Genomic DNA, 20,572 nt, shown 5'->3' with positions numbered 1-20,572 from the left:
CCTCTGTTAATAATGTACACCAGACAGTAGTGCCCGCCTGTCTCCCTCTGTAAATGACGTAGGGACGGACAGCAGGGCCCACCTGTCTCCCTCTGTAAATGACGTACAGACAGACAGTAGTGTCCACCTGTCTCCCTCTGTTAATAATGTACACCAGACAGTAGTGCCCGCCTGTCTCCCTCTGTAAATGACGTAGGGACGGACAGCAGGGCCCACCTGTCTCCCTCTGTAAATGACGTACGGACAGACAGCAGGGCCCACCTGTCTCCCTCTGTAAATGACGTACGGACAGACAGTAGTGTCCACCTGTCTCCCTCTGTTAATGATATACGTCAGACAGTAGTGTTCGCCTGTCTAGGTAGTTATGCTGCAGCTTCTAGTTGGAATGGATCCTAAATTAATCCCTCATGCATATTACAGCTACAATGCTGCCATAATCTGCACATAAGCCTTTATGGGACCTTTCTGAATCATTGCGGGCCATGGATTTCAAGTCAAGATATTTTCTGCTAAAGTTTTTTACTTTCCTTTTTGAATACAATGGGGCAGATGTAGGAGTAGGAAGAGATGTAAGTAATGGAATAATGTTGAATGAATGATTAATTCGGCAGCAAAAGTTTTTGCGTAACTTCGCGTTGCACAAAATTTTTGCTAAGTGTTTTATGCCAAAAATCTGTTGTAAACACTTTGATGAATCGGTCCCAATCTGTCCAATATATACTACTCCACTGTCAATGCATTCACTTCAGGCATATAAGGGATCAGAACTTGGACCTTTAGGCCACGGCCCCACTATCTGTATTTGATCAGTATCTTTCCTCAGGAGTGGGAGCCAAAACCAGGTGAGGAACAATCAGAGAAAAGGTATAATAGAAACAAGTCACCAATTCTGCATTTATCGCCCACTCCTGGTTTTGGCTCCCACTCCTGAGAAAAAATACTGACCGAATACTGACCAAAGGCCACAGCCCCACTATCAGTATTTGGTCAGTATTTTTTCTCAGGAGTGGGAGCCAAAACCAGGTGAGGAACAATCAGAGAAAAGGTAGAATAGAAACAAGTCACCAATTCTGCATTTATCACCCACTCCTGAGAAAAAATACTGACCGAATACTGATAGTGGGTCCATGGCCTTAGGCTCTGATCTGTGTACTGTCCTATGTGTTGCTCCATGTCTGAAGGTTCAGTGCTAAGGCATACATCCAGAAATAATCGGACATCAAAGTCGTCAATCATTAAAAAATAACGGTTTAATTAGCTGAACAGTGATATTCATTTTTTTTTAATCATTTATAACCTGCTTAAATATGAATCGTTACAGCTTTATATATTACAAACTTAAGATTAAGTGTTTGCCTTAAACAACGTATCATAGAACATTTTATATAAGTTACATTATGCAAATCAGTGATAGATCTGTAGCAAGTGACAGTCCTGTACAAAACCAGAACCGCTCCAAGCGGATGCTTCATAAACGAGGCAAATAACCACCCACTTCTGGCTCGTTTGTGCTTCTCCCCTTTGCAAAATGACAATATATTTATATATATGTACAGTAAGAGCATTGGTTTTAACCCATTGCAGTCCTTAACTGAGCAATGAACATAACCTAAGAGAATATGAAATGAAGCGTTAAATGGCGGGTGGGGAGAACTCAGTTGAATTTTTGGAACTTTGAAATCAAAAGATGATCTAGGAAAAATATTTCCTATAACAAATTTAACCAGTAAATTAAGCTTTCTCCTGTAAGACGCAAGCGGGGAGGAAGCTGAGACATTGAGACTCCCCCTTGTGGAAGAAAATGGCATCTCCAGTTCTGCTGTATGAGACGAATCTGTCTTTTTTTTTTTATTCCTTCTTGCTTTGTGTGGTTATCTGTTGTACAATTATTATTTCAACTGTGCAACTTATCGCTGGGTGATTCATACTTAATAAGGATGAATGTTGAAAGATGGGTCATGTAACTCAATGTCTTCCTATGGAATAGTCCAATATTGCATTAATTGATGTAAGTTGTCCAGCCTGATCCCACCGTCCACAATGACTACGAGGCAAATTAGAGGTTACTATTGGGTACAAATAGTTAGGCTGATCCATGGCTGAGTTTATGCCACCCGACTGCACCGCACCTGGGAAATCTGGTCTGCAGTACATTACATGCAGTTGAAAATGTATTAGGTGATGAAACAGTAAAAAAGTGATTTTATTGCAATGCTTCTGTCTGTCACACAGGTGGATAACGTGACGGGAGCGGGTAACATTTGGGGCCCTTACACTGCAGTCAGCAGGGTCCCTGTTGCCATAGGAAGGCATACAATGTAAAGTGCATAGTGCATCCACCCATGTGACACTTTTCTGGTTAGAATACATGACAGGGGCAACAACAGTGCAGAGAGTTGGTGTCCCGACGTGTCCTTGCTCTGAAGCACCCTTCATAGATGGTAAGTTGCTATGATCTGCCGTGCCGCCTACTGCCACCCAGTAAATGGCCCCGGGAAGTATTCTTACTCTTGAAGAAGCAGAAGTGATTACCCATAAAATGATGGGTGTGACGATTTTCAGTGCCCAAGATGCTGTTTAGTGAGTGCACCGAACCTTCCAAGAAGATGGATTTGGATCAGCCTTGGTGTCAGGTCTTTAAAGCTAATCAGTGATGCTAATGCTACTGCTTCCACAGAGCTAATGGGGCTGTTTTATCACAAACTCCAGAGCTGCACTCACAATACTGCTGGAAGTATCTTCTAGACAGATACAAGCTTCAAATTCTGACAGATTAGAAGCTGCATAATATAGTGAGCGATGCTCTGCAGTAAATGCTGGCTGTCACTGAGGATCAGTACGAGATATGTAATGTATTTACAGGTTGATCTCATTTCGTAGATTGGTTTTATATGGAAAAATAGTGATCAGAGGTGGGGATTTAGGAAGAATGGCTGCGGACAGGGATTTCAGTAATACTCTACATGCTCCGTTGCATTTATTTATTTATTTTGGTGTACACGCCAGATCCGAGTCAGCAACTCTATGGAAAGAAAGGAACGATGTTCCAGCACTCATCTTCTATATAAAAAAGTTTGACATTTTTATCAAACTGGATTTTAACATAATAGAGTAAAAATATCAAGCTATAAAAATTTTAAAAAAAAGAAGTTGTGCAAAACTTTTTTGTAACTTTCTACTTATTTTCTCTTCGTGTGTGAATTATTTTCTCCAGCTTTAAAATGTTGATATTGTAGCATAATTTCATAGTGTCCATAATCCTAATGGATCAGAGGTGATCAGTGCAGCCACATAATACACTCATCCAGTTACCATTTGCAGCAATGATACTGTAGTACTAGTACTTTGAAATATGACAACTCAAGCTGCTTATACACTGCCACTAATACTGGCAACACTCGACTGCTTGCCTTCTTAATTTTATCTTAAATAGCTGATGTTTACTTTTAAATTGTGATTTTAAATTATTTTTTTCTTTTTTTTAATGCCATGACTAAGAACCTCACAAAATCATAGGTTTAAAATGTGTGGGATAATATGGCTATATATATTTTTTTAATTTGGGATGTTTGCAATTTTATAATTAGATAATAAAAGACCATAGAATTTTTTATATAGAAGATGAGTGCTGAAAATTCCTACACTCTTTGCCTTTTGGATGTGTAGCATTCACTATATAATCATATATTACTTTGCACCATGCAAAAATTGTAACGCCTTATGAACTGTCTACAAGATATTCACACTCGGGAAGGTGAGCAGAGGAAAGAAAAAAAAAAGGTTCATTTTTTTCTTTTTGAATGTAGAGAAACAAACAGCGCCCCTGTGATCGAGACCCCAGACATTAGCAAAGTTGGGACACAAACTTCAAGAACCTCATTTAAACACAAGTAGAATTCAACTTTTGATGATAAATATACATTCCCTATGTTCCAACATAAACCCAGAGACGCCTTTAAAGTGACAATGATCAACGTTTCATATTTGAACAAAAATTGGAGACTAAATAACCTAGTGATGAGCGTCCTTGTGGTATCAGGAGGTCTAGGACCATTAGTGATACTTCCCCTTAAATTTACTACTAGTTACCCAGATTATAATCTGCCGGAATGTAACATTTTGGTTTCTTGCAATGTATGGACAATGCGTCAGGTTGCAACTCAATTAGGAGTGATGCAGTCCCTCCCACAGAGAGCGATATAGCAGCAGCTTCCTAGGAAATGTGATAGGAGATGACCCACCCAACAATGGTACATAGCAGACCAGTATATACATCAACAGATCCTTACATCTCGATAGGTTCACTACTTCCATAAAACGAGCTGTTCTGTGGGGGCCATAAACTGTACAGTCTGGAATTTTTTATTTTTTTTTACAAATTATTCCTCGTCCACTTCAGCCACAAATTGTGAATGATGTTCTGGAGACTTGCTGTGTGTTTTGCTTAGGTGCAGCTTAACCGCATGCTTGCTGGCAAATGTCCTACAACACAATTTACACTTAAACTTAGAGTCTGTGTCTTCTTCGGTAGCCACCGGCTGGGGTGACCTCTGTACAGCTACCCTTGAGATTTCCTTCTCTACCTTGGTTTGCTTTTCCACGGCCATCCTGTTCATATCTTTCATTTGAAACCCAAGATGAGTCTCGAGGTGGGCTATATAGCTCAAAGGGGTTCGATACTGAGATGCACAGTCACTACAATAAAACACGGGGTGTCCCTTGTCCATGTTTTTCAAGAATTTTGTCCCACCGGTCTTTCGAAGCTGATATTTTACATTGGCCAGCCAGTGGCTGATGGTAGTCATAGAAAGTCCAGTGAACTTAGAAATCTGCATACGTTCTTGAGGCCCAAGGTCCGATAACAAATATTTACCCTCGGATGTCTGAAAGAGACTTGACGCAAATTGAGCTTGTAAGATTAGGAGATGCTGAGGATTCCAGTTGGATTGTCTTCCTTTCCTTTTATGTAAAGATGAAACCTCTGTTGAGACTTCTTCAAAGCGCCGGGAATCCATCTCTAGTTTCATGGAGGCTATTCTAGAAGAAGCAACATGCTTTGGAGTGGTAGCTTTAGGCAGAATCTTGACCATATCAGCTATGTCAGACAGAGCATGTTTCTGAGGAGGAGACATGCATGACTGAGCTTTGGAGGACTCCACTTTTTTATTTCTAGATTTGGTCAAATCTATTGGTTGATCACTGGTTTCGAATAAATAATGGCTGGTAGGTTTTGGTGATGTCAAACATACTGCTGGTTTTTCTACACGACTGACTGGAGACTTCTGAAACATGGAAATTAAGCTTGTGGAACTTGAATTGGATGCAGGTCTTATTGACTCCGAAGCTTTTCCCAAGTGATTATTTAGCACAGACTGTAGAGCGCTGAGAGGATTTACACAAGGAATATCAGGAGAATGATTTGCTGAACTTCGTAGTGAAGAACATTCTTCTCGTCCTATTGGTGACTCAGTGTGTTCCAGGAATTTAGGTTTCTCTTTTTCACAGCTTTGCTTAGTTTTCTCTTCATGTTTCGGGGAGCACTGTTCTTTTCCTGGCGACGCTGTCAAGACTTCCTCTTTTGGTGACTCCTCACTTTTATCTGGTTGTGTTCTCTCTGATTTAATGGTCTCTTTTGAGGATTCTCTTTCAGACTCCGTGTCATCAGACTCCTCCTTCACTTGTGCTGACTGAGGTTCTGAAGGGCTGTTTGAGGAGAGTGCTGCAGATTTGCACTTAGGAGCAATTGGTCTAAATTTATTTGAGAAGGTTGGTCTCATCTGCATTACTTGAGAACCGAGGGAAGCTGAGGGTTTCATGACATCTGAAAGTTGATATGCCGCATGGATGCTGGGGTAGGCACTCCAGCTTGGTGTTCCATTTTGGGCTTTGTTAATAGCCGAGGTTACAGTGTTTTCTAGAGATTTTAAGATATCTCCACCTTCCTTTGAACCATCTTCCAAGTCTTCTTCTCTTAGATACTGGTATTTAAGTGTTGGATCTAAGGGCTTTTCCAGAACATCTTCATGTTCATCACTGGCGTCCAGTTTTTCATCCTTGTTACTGTCTTCTGACATATCCATTTTACATTCTTTACTGGTCAGGATTTCAGAGGTTAATCCTCCTGATGGAGAACTTGCTGATGGCTTTGACTGGCTGTCACTAGAGGGTGAGTCAGAGAGTGACTGCATCTTTTCTACAGCAAGAGGGTCTAAGACCAGCTGCTTACCTTTCTTTGAGGCTGAATTGGTAACTTTCAAGAAATGTCCAGTGACCATCATGTGTGTCGTGAGTTGCTGCAAGGTGTCGTGTGAACTGCCGCATTCCATGCACTTTAAAATTTGAGATTTACAAGCTTCAAACTGCCAAGTATAGCTAGCACCATTCTGGTAGCCATATCGATTGTTAGAGGACAGCTGTGAGTTCTTGTGTGTGGAACAATGATCCACAAAGGAACCGGTGGTTGAATCTGGTGAGCATGGTCGAGTCACTTCAAATACACGTTTTTTTGCTGAGGAGACCATTTTGGATGAGATGCTGGGGATAGGTTCCTTCAAAGGCACTTTTTGGTAATGCTTTGTTTTTATCATGTGGACACTTAGATCTTGGAGAGAATCAAAAGAGTCTCCACAAAACATGCATTTCAAAACTTTCTGGGCATCCTCCTTGTCCATATCATGAAATGCCCTCTTTCGGGGTTTGGAATAATTTGCAGGTCTGTGCTTGTCTTTCTTGTGATTATCATCTTGATAATGGCCAGTGTCATTCATATGCACAGTAAGCTCCACCAAGGTGTCGTAGGCGGCACTGCACTGCCTGCAACGGAACCTGCTGGCTCCCGTGAAGACGGTGCCATACATTTTGGTGTTTTGACGGTACAACTGAACAGAACTGAAGAGGTTTGGTTTAGAAATTGATTTTGAGGGTAAGTTTTGCTGTAAACTTTTTGAGAGAGCATCCTGATGCCAATCAAATTCGCCTTTACTGGCTCCATTGCGATTTTCGCAAGGCTTCCGCTCAGCAGGAGGCACCTTAAGACTTAGTCCTAAATTTGTCCAGTAAGAATCAGACAAGATGTTGGCATAGGCCATCTTCATTTTATCCATACAGTCGTGCCCCTCTGGCTGTAGCCGGGGAAGCGTGTCTGTTTTTTGGTCCTGAGCATCTTTAGAAGATACGCTTTTAACATCTGTCAGCTGATCACTAGCATCACTCATCAAGGACTCACTTTCCCCATCTTGATTGCATATGAGACTTCCAGGGGAATTTTGGAAACTGAGGCTCCGCTTAAGGTCCCCAACTACCTCTTGTTCCTCATCTGTGGGAGAGTAGGCACTGTCCTGGGGCGGAGCAGTGGAGTTGCTATCGTCATCCTCTTCCTCATCGTCCTTGACACTGTCATCTTTCAAATCCTCTTCTCCATCTTGGAAATAACCTGTAGATACAACAACAAACAAAGTCAATGTCAATCCAGACTTTCCTTACCGCTAAATCAATGCTGCATCACATTTCTTCACATCTCATCTAAATTTTACTCCACATTTATATCTCTAAAGCAATTAAACTATCATTACCTCTTACAAAAAGACTGCTCAAAGTACAAAAAGGACAGATTGAATATTATTAAACCAAAATTGTCCGCATCGGTCACTGGGAAGGTTTTATGTCATAATCTACGTTAAGAGAACAGAACAACTAATAATTAGGCAAAATTATTTATTCCAGAGGGGGCAGGTGGATACCAGAGCGAGCAGCTCTCTTTTCTCTGGTTGCTTTTGAACATTGTGGGCTGGCGGTGGAGGAGAACGTGTCTTGCGGCCTTTGAAGTCCTGCCGTATATTCATTCCAGCTTAGCTTACATCAGACAAATGTTTAGTGTATCACAGAACGCCACAAAAGCAGCAATTTCATCAATATTTCACAACAGCCTTGGGGAAATTGTAGATTGCAATGCTGTAGGGCAGCTAATGGAAATGCACACAAGGGTTTTGTACATTTAAAATCAGCTGCTAGGGAGAGGAGAAATTTACCAGATTGAGAGCTGAGAAGGAGGGGAGAGATCCCCAACCTGTCCGCCTCCTGCTGGTCTGATAGGTAATGCAATGACTGGGAGCTTTTAATTTATTGCTAATACACCGCTGTGGTCATCACGTCACTGTGTTACAGCTGTGTTCAGCGATTGGCCACGAAGGTCAGAACGACATGAAAGGTGCCGAGGTGTCAGAACGACATGAAAGCACCACTAAACAAAAAGCTTACAGTGGACCAGTGAACTGCGTGCAAGGGAATTTTAATGAAGAGTTCATTGCAGGACACATAAATGGAACCTCCTGACAAAGAAGCGAAACGCATGTCAGGGTGTATGCCTAGTTGTCCCCTGTATGTGACTCGCCCCCTGGGCCGTGGGGTACCCGGAACCGGGCTTCTGTACGATGCTGGGGGTAGTAGTGGCAACCCGATCCCGTGGCTCAGGGTGGTCAGACCAAATTGTGGCAGTCTATTTATCAGTGTTTTAAATGTCCGACTATGCCACCCGTGGATTGCGGTCAGGGATAACCGCCGCTGCAGGGCAGGCCACTGGGGCTGGTGTTGGTGTGCAGCACAGAGGTAGAATAACTCCCCACGGGAGGAGTGTAGCCCCAGGGTAGTGTAGGTGGATGTTGGGGGTGATAGTTCCGTCCGTGACGGTCAGAATGCAGAGTCCGCTTAAACAGTTCAGGGTCTCTATTATAACAGATGGTAATGACCCAACAACAGTACCGGCTAGAAGGGGGCCTGGATATCTGAGAACACTCGGGAAGCCCCTCTTGTCAGGGTGAGGGTGTAGGCCTACCGTGCTCTCTAAGCTCTTTCTGACTATTTCCCCCTTTAGTGGAAAAAGAGCCCACGTCCCTGAGCGTGCCGTGTACTCTCACCCGTATGGCTTGCAACTTGGGCTCCTTTTACCTCTGGCCTCTCTTGGCTTTGCTGGTCCCTTCTGTTGTGGCGGAGCCTCCGGGCTTTTTAGGCCAAAGGACATGAAATCCCTCGCGGATTGGTTCTCTGCTGCTGGACTTAGAGTCTTTACAGCCTAGGACCCCAATGTCCGGTAGATTATTCTCCCTCTCTGCCAGGACAGGCTCTCGGCGCCGTACGTCCCTGGCTAGCAGTTCCTCTACTGCCTCACGACCTCCTCAGCTACAGCTGAACTGTCCCTCCTTCTCTGGGACTAGTCTCACTCCTGAGCTAGGTCGTCCAGTTCTCTCTAACCCTGCCCCCAGTTCCAGCTTTTATAGGGGCAGCAAGCTCCCCCTACTGGCCTGGGACAGGAGGTGCTGTATGCTAATTGTCCCTAACCAGGGAACCTCCCTCCTGCTCTCAGACACAGCCTTTATTATTTGTGGCATCCAGGCCTGGGGTGACACATATGCCTGCCTCATTAAGTCAACAGGTATATGTTATACTACTGATTGGTTAACAATATTATGTGAATTCTCAACCTGTTTCCACTATGGATTGAATGTTTTTCTGATCAGGGCTTTTTTTTACTGAGGCTACCTGTTTATTTAGGAGGTAGTTTTTATAATGTCTTTTATTTGTTATAGGCTATCATTTAATAATAAAAAATATATAAACAACAAAACATAAAAAATGTTTAGCTTGTAGGTTAATAATCTTATACAGGGAGCCTGTCAGCTGATTCATGCTGGCCAAACTGCGGGAAACATGAATTAGATAGAATGTGGACAGTTGTAGCCAGGTATATTTTCCCTGAAACACTCCGAAGTTTCAGAGAAAATATAGTTTTAAGATCCGGCTGGGGACCATGGCTGGAGATGAGGCTAGTGGGGTCCGGCCCTGTAGACTTTTCCCATCATGACTCCAAGTGATTGACAGGGATATACATAGGGAGAGACCTATAGGATAGACCTGTCAATCAATTAGAGCGGTGCGGGGAGAAGCCTGGGGCATTGCTGGATTACTCTGAACATCCTTCCAGGGACTATAGGCAGAGACCAAAGTATCTCAAATGCTCTGGCGATTCAGAGAGAAGTATACCTGGCGGCATGCGTGCGGTTTGGGCAACATGAATCCTAAGTACAAAGGCTGATTTAAGTTCATTATACGAGAGCCAGTCGACTATATGGAAGCCGTTCTGCTCTCATTTACCGGAATATTTACAATGTTTCTGTCTCCATACAGTATCTCGTTATTGGCGGATAATTGCCTTTACAAAGGGCGATCTGCTGCCGCTAACATTATTTGCCGACCTAAATGATCCGATCACTCGACGAACAAGTCTCAGGTGATTGCCAACATGCATACATGGGCTACCAACATTCGTTTGCCGATTATCTACTTGTCACCATTAGTGGATGACTATAATGCAGTACGTACTAGAGGATTGGCGTGCACTTGGTCGTGTCGCAAGATTCAAAGGATATAAAGTGGGTGCTGCACTGTCTGGGGCGCTCCCTAGCCTGTGTGTGCTGACTGCACACAACATTGTGATAAAGAACCTGGAGGGGTCGAAACGTTGTGTACCTTTGTTGCAATTTTCACAACAATTTTATATGTCTACCTTCACGAATAAAAACCTTGCATCACCTGAATCAAGAGTGTGCGGTGAAATCGCTCTTGCCTAAATTACAGTACCAGTATTGTGGACAAGACTTCACAGTCATACTCTGCGAAGAAAAATCTGCAAAGGATTTTCGGTCGCTGAAAGTTGTCAATCCGCAATTTGTGCTGCATAAGGGAGAAATGGGTGACACATCTACAGAATTTCTGCATCAAAGTGAGCGGTAACCTCCCGCTCACCGTAGCAGAGTGGTAACCATGATAAACAACGGGTTACTAGGCGCACGTGTGCCCCTAGTAACCCGATGTTTATCATGGTTACCAGCCTGCTCCTGCTTCAGCAGGCAGGTAACCAGGAGCAGGACATCGTGGAAAGATTCTTTCCACGATGTCGCTGCTCCCCTGATCGTTGGTGAGCCTGCCTGTTTGACAACTCACCAGTGACCACATAGCGACGCAGCAACGATCCCTGACAGGTCGTATCGTTGTCGGGATCTTTGCAGCGTCGCTAAGTGTGACGGGGCCTTTACAATGTTAAAAAACAAAGATCCACCCCCCCCCACATCTCCCTCCCCAATAAGGCTCGAGTCAATTTTCCTTATCTTATGGAAAACTTATTTTGATACGTTAAGATCACAGGATACGGTACATTCAGTTTAAGAGTTTCGAAGATACGTAAAATTAAATAAATTACCCTTGGTCCTCCCCTGGCCCAGCTTACATGAACACTACTGCTCCATGGACTCCAGCAGACACTCCGCAGGGCTGCTTTGGATTGTGGTTCGCAGGAGGAGAACTAACAAAATGTTAAAATCTGCTGGGTTTTGGACGAGATTCAAATTAGCAGCTGATTTGTGGTGTGGAATAAACTACCGTGCAGACATTATGGCCCAATGTCCTGCCTGCGGGAGGTTAACGTAAAGCAGGCAGGGCACTCTGACATTGAGGGATCCCCCATTTCAGATGTGATGACTGGTGTTGGCGCTCCAGATCCCCCCGATGCAACATCTGTAGCAACCTTACCTCAATTATTCAGACATTGCACTGGGAAGAGAAGCTGTAAATTACGTCTACATCCCGGCCTGCACCCCTACACTTACCCCACGGAGCTAATGGGATGCTGTATTCTGAACATAGGGGGCGGTCTTTATAAGGGCAAGGATACACATAATACTTTCTCACTACTCGTATCGTTCTTGCAGATATTGAGCTTTCGCCATCTCTTTATATATGGACACACATACGTCTCATTCCTGAGCTCAAGCGGCAGACACATTTATGTCAGTTAATGACAGATACATCAAGTCTGGATGAACGGATTGCAGGGCAGAGCCATTTCACATTTTTTATTACCTCTAAATCCCTACAATGAAAGGTAATATGTTTTAATTGACCTATAAAAACAGTGAGAATGGCTGGCGAGATCCTGGCTGTGATTAAAGAGCTGTCCGAGGGGATGGATGGAGGGGCAGCTTACACAGTCGTGGATCACAGCGGGGATCAGTGCCTGTGTGTGACAAAGGTCCAGTGCTTCTTTTTAATGTGTATTTTCAATGAATCACTTCATTCTTAGCCAATCAGGTAATAGCAGTGTCACAGAGTATTTAAAGAAATACAAGTGCAGATCTTGTAGATCACATATTGGAAGAATAGTGGAAACGCTATCTGTTACCATATGACTCTTTGGAGAATATTCTGAGAACGGAACTCTCCTTGTAAGACGACATGTGCAACAAGCTGCAAGCCCAAATACATAGTCGCTTACAGGTGTTTGTGAGAGGCCGGTCATCTAAGGCTAGGTTAACACACCAGACATTCACAGTCTAAGCCAGGGCTCATGCACACGACCATAAAAATCCGATGGGTACTATCCATCCTTTTGATGGATAGCACTCGCCCCTATGTTATTCTATGGGGCCGTGTACATGTCTGATCTTTTCCTCGGGCATGCACGACTCGCATCAGATTATCCGATCGCGCTTGGCCATTCATGTCTATGGGTCGGTGGAAAACATCGGACCACACTTAGATGACTTCCAATTGCGGTCCGATTTTCACGACTGACAGAATGGGGAAATTTTTTCGAACACACTCTGACAGCACACACTGACAGCACACTCTGACAGCACACTCTGACAGCACACTCTGACAGCACACTCTGCAGAGTTATAGAAAAAATCGATAAAATCAGAAAAAGAGCTTTCCTTAACATCCTTGTAATAACAGGTACTGTTACACTAGCAGGGACGGACATACCATTTGTGGAGCCTCTTCAGCCGCACAGGGGCCCAAGATGTAAGGGGGCAACTTCTACCTCCAAAGTAGGTGGAATTGGACATTATGATAAGCTATTGGACTAGAAATGGCATATATACTGGTCTTGCACAGGGGTTCTCTTCTGCCTGTGTACGCTCCTGTATACTAGGTATGAATATTGTCACTTGCAACATGGGCATATGACTTATGACTGGAGCAGGTATGGTAACACAACAATAACACCAGGCACCATATATAGAGTTGGAATGGCTTAATTGAAATAGTCACTGGGATGAGATGGAAACTCAAAAAAATTTCCTTGGGAAAATTATTTACCTGAAGTAGGTTTCTATTGTTTGAAAGAAATGGGTTTTAGTGCCAGAGACATAGAGATGTTAAAGGGACCTGTCACATTGTAGGTTTGTGGGAAAAGATTCAATATAACTTGTATTTTATTCATTGAAATCCTTGCTGTTTGAATACATGAGTCAACTGGGTGGTTCTACCCCTACTCATGAGTCCAGTGGGTGGTCTTATTCAGTGATTTACGGTTTTCTCTGCATACAGAGTTGTACTGAGAAGTCAATTACTGAATGAGACTGACCACTGAACTCTAATGAGTAGGGCCGCCCACTGGACTCCTATGAATAGGGCCGCCCACTGGACTCCTATGAGTAGGGCCGCCCACTGGACTCATGCATAAAAAGAACAGGTATTTCAATGAATAAAACACAAGTTTTACTGAAAATTTTCCCACAAAAATGTACATCAACCTGATCCTACTCAATAACATTTCAGATACCATTTTCAACATGACAGGTTCCCTTTAAGCTGTATTCTCCAAAATGGTAGCATTGTCATTACATTTTTCACAACAGAAAGAGCCGAATCTCCACAGATCATATAACATATAAACATGCCTGCTGGCGCCAGTAAAAAGAGGTCAGCTGAAGGTAGAGTCATGCCTGCCTGCGGCACCAGTCATGGCGGAGTCAGGCAGTATGGGGTGGGTGTTTTGAGCGGCTCCATACAATAGTATTCCATTCGTGGGGCACTTAGAGGATGTGGAGATTAATTTGTCTTATCTGGAATAGAGGAGCGGGATCTTAGTCACATGCAGGTACGGAGTACGTTGTCATCTCCGAGAAGCGGTGACAAATGACACTAATGATTAATGAGCGGCGCTCCCTCATCAGTCTTTTGTTCTGCGATCATGTAGCAGAATCAGCCGCTAGAAAAAGTCTTGCTTCCTCACAGGAATGAATTGTTATTTTCTGCCACCGCGTAAAAAATGGCAGCGGTGTGCTGCCTGCATTGTGTGTCTTAGACTGAATTATTGACTGTCAGGAAGAAGTCTACAATTACAATGAACACGTGGCCGTATCTTCCAGGGAGATGATCCGACCTTTCCTATCTCTGCCCAGAACACAGGGGACGGAGCGATGTAGAACAAAGATTCTGAGACAAAGTCATAATGACAGAGGATCTCGAGAGCTGCGTGCTCATTACACCCCGCTAAATGGCAGCACCTTAAAGAGGGAGTCGTGGCATAAAAAAAAATCAGATTGGGAGTAAACCCGTAGTAAATAACAGAATGGCACGAAATCGTGCCAAAGAGGCCTTTTCCCCCCTTCTCATAGGCAGCAATGAGGTGTCCAAAAGCTTCGCTGTTGGGAAACCAGTTGAGATGGAATCATTAAGATATTTGACACAATACTATTTTTTATTGATTGTCCAATTTGGCTTTCCTTAGACGATTGTGAAGCAGAAGCTATGGCTATAAAACTGACAGCAAAGGAGAATTTTCTAAAAAAAGGGCCAAGACCAGCTAAATACATCATACCTGCGACTGTACCATGTGAAGCCATTAGATAGCTTTTTTAAGGCCTTAAGCAAAAGATGTTGCTTTAAAATGTTCGGGATTGAAGTCTCGTTATATCATCAGCAAAAAAGAGACTATTAGCATATTTAAATTCCTAAAGGAGCATTGCATGGCCTGTAAGTCTCCTTAAGCCAACTTGGTGCCCCCCACAAGGAGAAATTTTACCCCTTTAAAACCACTATCAGAGGCCTCTCACCCAGTCAGATCAGTTCTGCTTTGCACTGATGAGTAGCAAACATTCCAAAACACGTCTGCAAAAGGGAGTGACTTGTTTGGTTTCCTATCTTAAATCATGTGACAAAAAGGGTCGATATTGACTTTTTGGATTGCTACTACCAATAGGTGGAGCTAGAGTTTCAGCACTCTTTGAAGAGGCCATTTCCAGATTTAAGTTCAACAGGAGCATTGCATGATGTATAATTAGAGATGAGCGAACATGAACTGTAAAGTTCGGAGTTTGTACTGGACACCGGGGTTCTTTTGGAAGTCCGTTCTACAGTTCGAAAGAGCGATTTTTCCCAGCTCCAAATTTCAGGTTCCCATTTCTTTCTATAGGGATCGGGTTCAGGTTCAAGTTCGGGTACAGTTCTGGTACCCGGACTGAACTTTGGACTAAAGTTCGGTCAAAGCCAAGGAACTTGAACTTTCACGGGTCCGCTCATCCCTATTTATAATTCTCCTTATGTTGACTTGGCACTCTCCACAAGTAGAAACACTACTCTTTATATCCCCTGTCATAGGCCTCTCACCCCAAGGTTTGCACCAATGAGGGCCAAACACTCAAAACACTTGTCTGCAAATGAAGTATCTGACTTGGCTTATCATAAGTCATGTGGCAAGGCTCGTTAAAGGGTCTATAATAAACTTTTAGGATTGCTACTTCCAATAGGTGACGCAAGATTTCTTGTCCCCTTCCTCTCTGAAGAGTTCATTTTGCATAAGAAAAAACTTTTCTTTCCCAATTCAAAGGCTTTCTTTCCGTTTTCTAAATTCCCAATTTCTTAAATATCTTGAGCTGCAGTCAATTATTACTCTCCGCCATTATCCTTGTCATACATTTATATTGTACAATTGAAGAAGGTATAGCTGCAAAATCAGACTACACAGAGTTGGTTTGTAGTCTGTTACCATGGAGATGCATAGGTCTGCACGGGAGTTGTAGATTACACCCTATGACAGCCAGCCATGGTCTTGTCCCACCAAGTGTCAACTGATCATTGCGTCATACTCCCAAATGTCAGCGTGCCATGGTCCCATCCCCTCGTGTGTCGTGTCCTATACCTTAATTCATAGTGCTGTTATAGGATGTGACATTTGGCAGAGACCCTACAGAAGGCAGTGTAGGGGGCTCTGGGCAGCTCGGTGTCTCTTTCGGCTGGCAGAGAACTGTAAATACAATTCAGAAGTGTAGTTTACCTCTCATAACTGCGCTCATCCTCCGCTGTTATTAATGCTTGTCAGGACTATTTATCCAGCGGCTGCTGACAGCTCCGTATTTGCCGTCTAAATTTCCATCATAAATAAGTCAGTAATGCAGCGCTTTAGTAAACCTTCTGCGGTGATTGGAAATCCAGCTCAAGTAAACAATCTACAGGACAAGCACTTTGCAGCTCATAGTATATGTGAATGTTTAATGTCACTGACACGGAGCACGGATCTTCCATGGCGGATCCCAGAGTCGCTATTTCTAGAGCTCGACCTCCTCATACATACATTCATACATAAATTGGGCAAAATGAAATATCCCCACCTCTGTAGCGCTTCGTGTGTAAGCCGTGTGCTGGGGTGGGCTCCCCAGGATACAGTGAAGTCACGAACGAGAAAGACTACTCCGATACCCGTTCAACCACTAAAAAAAACACTACTTAAATATGTGAATAAACGTGCCAGAGAAAGGAGACAGATTCAAAGAAGTTCAGACACTCAGCTAGGAGGCCGAGACCCTTTTGCTGTACAGTGTGGTGCCCTACAATGTATGCCACCCCTTTAAATTTTTCACTCTTTGTTTCATTGCAGCCATTTGGTAAATTCTAAAAACATTTTTTTTCTCATTAAAGTCACTCTGCACCCCATCTTGACTGAAAAAAAACAGAAATGTAGAAATTTTTTGCAAATTTATTAAAAAAGTAAAACTGAAATATCACATAGTCATAAGTATTCCGACCCTTTGCTCAGTATTGAGTAGAAGCACCCTTTTGAGCTAGTACAGCCATAAGTCTTCTTGGGAATGATGCAACAAGTTTTTCACACCTGGTTTGGGGATCCTCTGCCATTCTTCCTTGCAGATCCTCTCTAGTTCCGTCAGGTTGGATGGTGAACGTTGGTGGACAGCCATTTTCAGGTCTCTCCAAAGATGCTCAATTGGGTTTAGGTCAGGGCTCTGGCTGGGCCAGTCAAGAATGGTCACAGAGTTGTTCTGAAGCCACTCCTTTGTTATTTTACCTGTGTACTTAGGGTCATTGTCTTGTTGGAAGGTGAACCTTCGGCCAAGTCTGAGGTCCAGAGCACTCTGGAAGAGGTTTTCATCCAGGATATCTCTGTACTTGGCCGCATTCATGTTTCCTTCAATTGCAACCAGTCGTCCTGTCCCTGCAGCTGAAAAACACCCCCATAGCATCATGCTGCCACTACCATGGTTCACTGTTGGGATTGTATTGGCAGGTGATGAGCAGTGCCTGGTTTTCTCCACACATACCGCTTAGAATTATCACCAAAAAGTTCTATCTTCGTCTCATCAGACCAGAGAATCTTATTTCTCATAGTCTGGGAGTCCTTCATGTATTATTGAGCCAACTCTATGCGAGCTTTCATATGTCTTGCACTGAGGAGAGGCTTCTGTCGGGCCACTCTGCCATAAAGGCCCGACTGGTAGAGGGCTGCAGTGATAGTTGACTTTGTGGAACTTTCTCCCATCTCCCTACTGCATCTCTGGAGCTCAGTCACAGTGATCTTGGGGTTCTTCTTTACCTCTCTCACCAAGGCTCTTCTCCCACGATTGCTCAGTTTGGCTGGATGGCCAGGTCTAGGAAGACTTCTGGTGGCCCCAAATTTCTTCCATTTAAGGATTATGGAGTCCACTGTGCTCTTAGGAACCTTGAGTAATGCAGAAATTCTTTTGTAACCTTGGCCAGATCTGTGCCTTGCCACAATTCTGTCTCTGAGCTCCTTGGGCAGTTCCTTTGAGCTCATGATTCTCATTTGGTCTGACATGCACTGTGAGCTGTGAGGTCTTATATATACAGGTGTGTGCCTTTCCAAATCAAATCCTTTCAGTTTAATTAAACACAGCTGGACTCCAATGAAGGAGTAGAACCACCTCAAGGAGGATCACAAGGAAGTGGACAGCATGTGACTTAAATATGAGTGTCTGAGCAAAGAGTCTGAATACTTATGACCATGTGATATTTCAATTTTTCTTTTTAATAAATTTGCAAAAAAATTTTTTCAGTCAAGATGGGGTGCAGAGTGTACTTTAATGAGAAAAAAAATGAACTTTTAAAAATTTACCAAATGGCTGCAATGAAACAAAGAGTAAAAATTTTTAATTGTTTAAATACTTTCCATACCCACTGTATACTCACTATACCTTTACCTACTGGTGTGCCTGATTAACCAACCGCCTATTACCTGTTAATACCCTTAAATCTAGAACAATCGAATGGGTGTGGAATACGAGCTCACCTGCGGTACAGCACAACAGCTTACAATAATTTAACTCTATTACCCAACCAAAAACTTGAACAAGTATCATATATCTATAAATGTTCCTCAGAAGCTTTCTCCTAGACAAGGTCAGAAATGGCCAAAAGTCCATTGTGTGCTTTAACAGCACCTAAGTGATGGAGATTTATAGTAAATAGAGTTCTTAAGAACAAAGTAATAGGTGATATAAAAGTGAAACTGGAAATCCTTGGCGTTGATCTTGGCAAAATTTGCGGCCTGACAGGATCCATTTGCCTATCTAACTAGCTACAGGCCCTGTCTCAGTCTTGAGTATTTTGGTGCCAAAATGTGATAAGGTGCGTGCACGGTTACCCAGTGCGATGGCGCAGTGGGCCTTCGTTATTTTACCGACCCGGGTCTGCTCTGGACAAATACCGATGCATGCGGACAGAGGAGGTTCCCCTGATGACTATGCCTTGACTCCTCAGCAGTGTCCAGCACTACTCGCACTAAGTTCTAGCCTATTTCCGTCTCTCAGCAGTATTTCTGACAGAAATCTTCTCTCATCTAATAGGGATCTGGTCACGGGCAGTGTCAGCTCCACTCGACCCCGGCTCTGGTCCTCAGTGAGATGCTTCTACGTGCTAATGTCACTGGACCTCCCTTCAGCATGGTCTCTACTTCCAACTGCCGCCAAGATGGCCGCCCCACTTCTTCCTGTGACACACATCCAACTGTCACTTGTCTCTCACATGCGTCTGTTGCCGGGCAAACTTGTGCTTAAGAAACAGCAGCCTCTTTGGGCCGAATAACAGCATTTCAGTCCATGTAAAGCAGTACCACGTCATTACTGACAGCAAGCAGGTGATAATAATACCTGTTGTATATAAGTTTATTAGTACAGGTACAATGTTTACACGTATGTGGACACAGGTAAGCACATCTATACCCCACCGGTGAGCCAGGTGCAGGACCAGATGTACAAGGCTTACCATCCATCCCCTTAACCAGGCACATATATCTGTCCATGGGCAATGGGGGCTGCTTCACCATCTCACACGTGCACTGTGCCTCCTTGTTCTGCTGGGGTCGTCATCTATAGGGGTTTGGTCAGTGACTTAGGTCATCTTAACCTCAACATAAGAAGAACAGGGTTTGTTCTTCTGCAGTGAATTCAACTACCCATATACATTATATATCCCACAAATTATCACAGCAATCATTAAGTACAAACTGAATTTTCCCTCAATAGATGTTTGGTACCCAACATCTTGATGGGTAAAATTCACCGTGCCCAGTTTTGTACCCAACGACTAGGCATGGTGAATTTCACCAATATCATCATTTGTCCTTGTGATAAGGGGGGCCACAAGGATCATGTAACAGCTTAGCCACGGATATACTTTAATATCTATATTTATGTTGTGCAGTTAGTAGCTATCTTTTCTCCATATAGAGTATGTCAGAAATTTGAAGAAACTGTTGTAAGCAGAATGCCAGATACATAAGTATTGAGACCCCACCACATTACACCTCCAGGAGCCTCTGTAACCTCCCATTCTACATCCATAGACATTAATATGGAGTTATTCCTCCAGCAATATCAGATCTTCTGAGAAGGATTTCTATAAGATTTCGGTGGCATCTATGGGAGTTTTGGCCCCATTCATCTGGAAGAGCATTTGTGAGGTCAGATACTGATGTTGAATGAAAGGGCCGAGCTCACAATCTCTGTTATAGTTCATCCCAAAGATGTTGGATGAAGTTCAGGTCTGTGCGTCCGGTCATATTCTTCCACACCAAACTCCCCCAGCCATGTCTTTATGGACCTTGTACACTGGGGAACAGTCATGTGGAGCAAAAAAGGGCCTTCCTCAAACAGTTCCCACAAAGTTGGAAACAAAGAATTGTCCAAATTGTCTCTATATGCTTAATAATAAATATTTCCCTTCACTGGAACTAAGGCGCTGAGGCTAATCACTAAAAAAACACCCCCCATAGCATCATCCCTCCGCCACCAAACTACAGCAGGCACAATACAGTCAGTGAGGTAACATTCTCCTGAAATTTGCTAAAGCCAGACTCATCCACCAGATAGAGAATCGTGATACATGCTTAAAAACCACTCCATCCGACGCTTGGCACGGTGCTTAGTGATGTAAGGGTGCATGAAGTTCCCGGTTGATGTTAATACCAGAGGAGGTTTGGACACTG

The 20,572-nt window shown here is 43.4% G+C and overlaps 1 protein-coding gene across 2 annotated transcripts in view; it reads right to left on the bottom strand.

Moving 5' to 3' along the window:
* Positions 1–1,231: 1,231 nt before the first annotated feature.
* The window catches only part of TSHZ2 (teashirt zinc finger homeobox 2), a 185,099-nt gene continuing 165,758 nt past the window's right edge, over positions 1,232–20,572 (bottom strand). For both annotated transcript variants that reach the window (XM_073682742.1, XM_073682741.1), the window contains one exon: positions 1,232–7,432. In XM_073682742.1, coding sequence (XP_073538843.1) covers positions 4,380–7,214 — 2,835 coding nt within the window. In that variant the 5' untranslated portion in view covers positions 7,215–7,432 and the 3' untranslated portion in view covers positions 1,232–4,379. The remainder of the gene's footprint in view (positions 7,433–20,572) is intronic.

The sequence above is a fragment of the Phyllobates terribilis genome, unplaced genomic scaffold (genome assembly GCF_046119375.1).
Source record: "Phyllobates terribilis strain yellow unplaced genomic scaffold, ASM4611937v1 Scaffold_5__5_contigs__length_657084704, whole genome shotgun sequence".
Classification (NCBI taxonomy): Eukaryota; Metazoa; Chordata; class Amphibia; order Anura; family Dendrobatidae; genus Phyllobates; species Phyllobates terribilis.
This window is presented reverse-complemented; position numbering and strand designations above follow the sequence as displayed.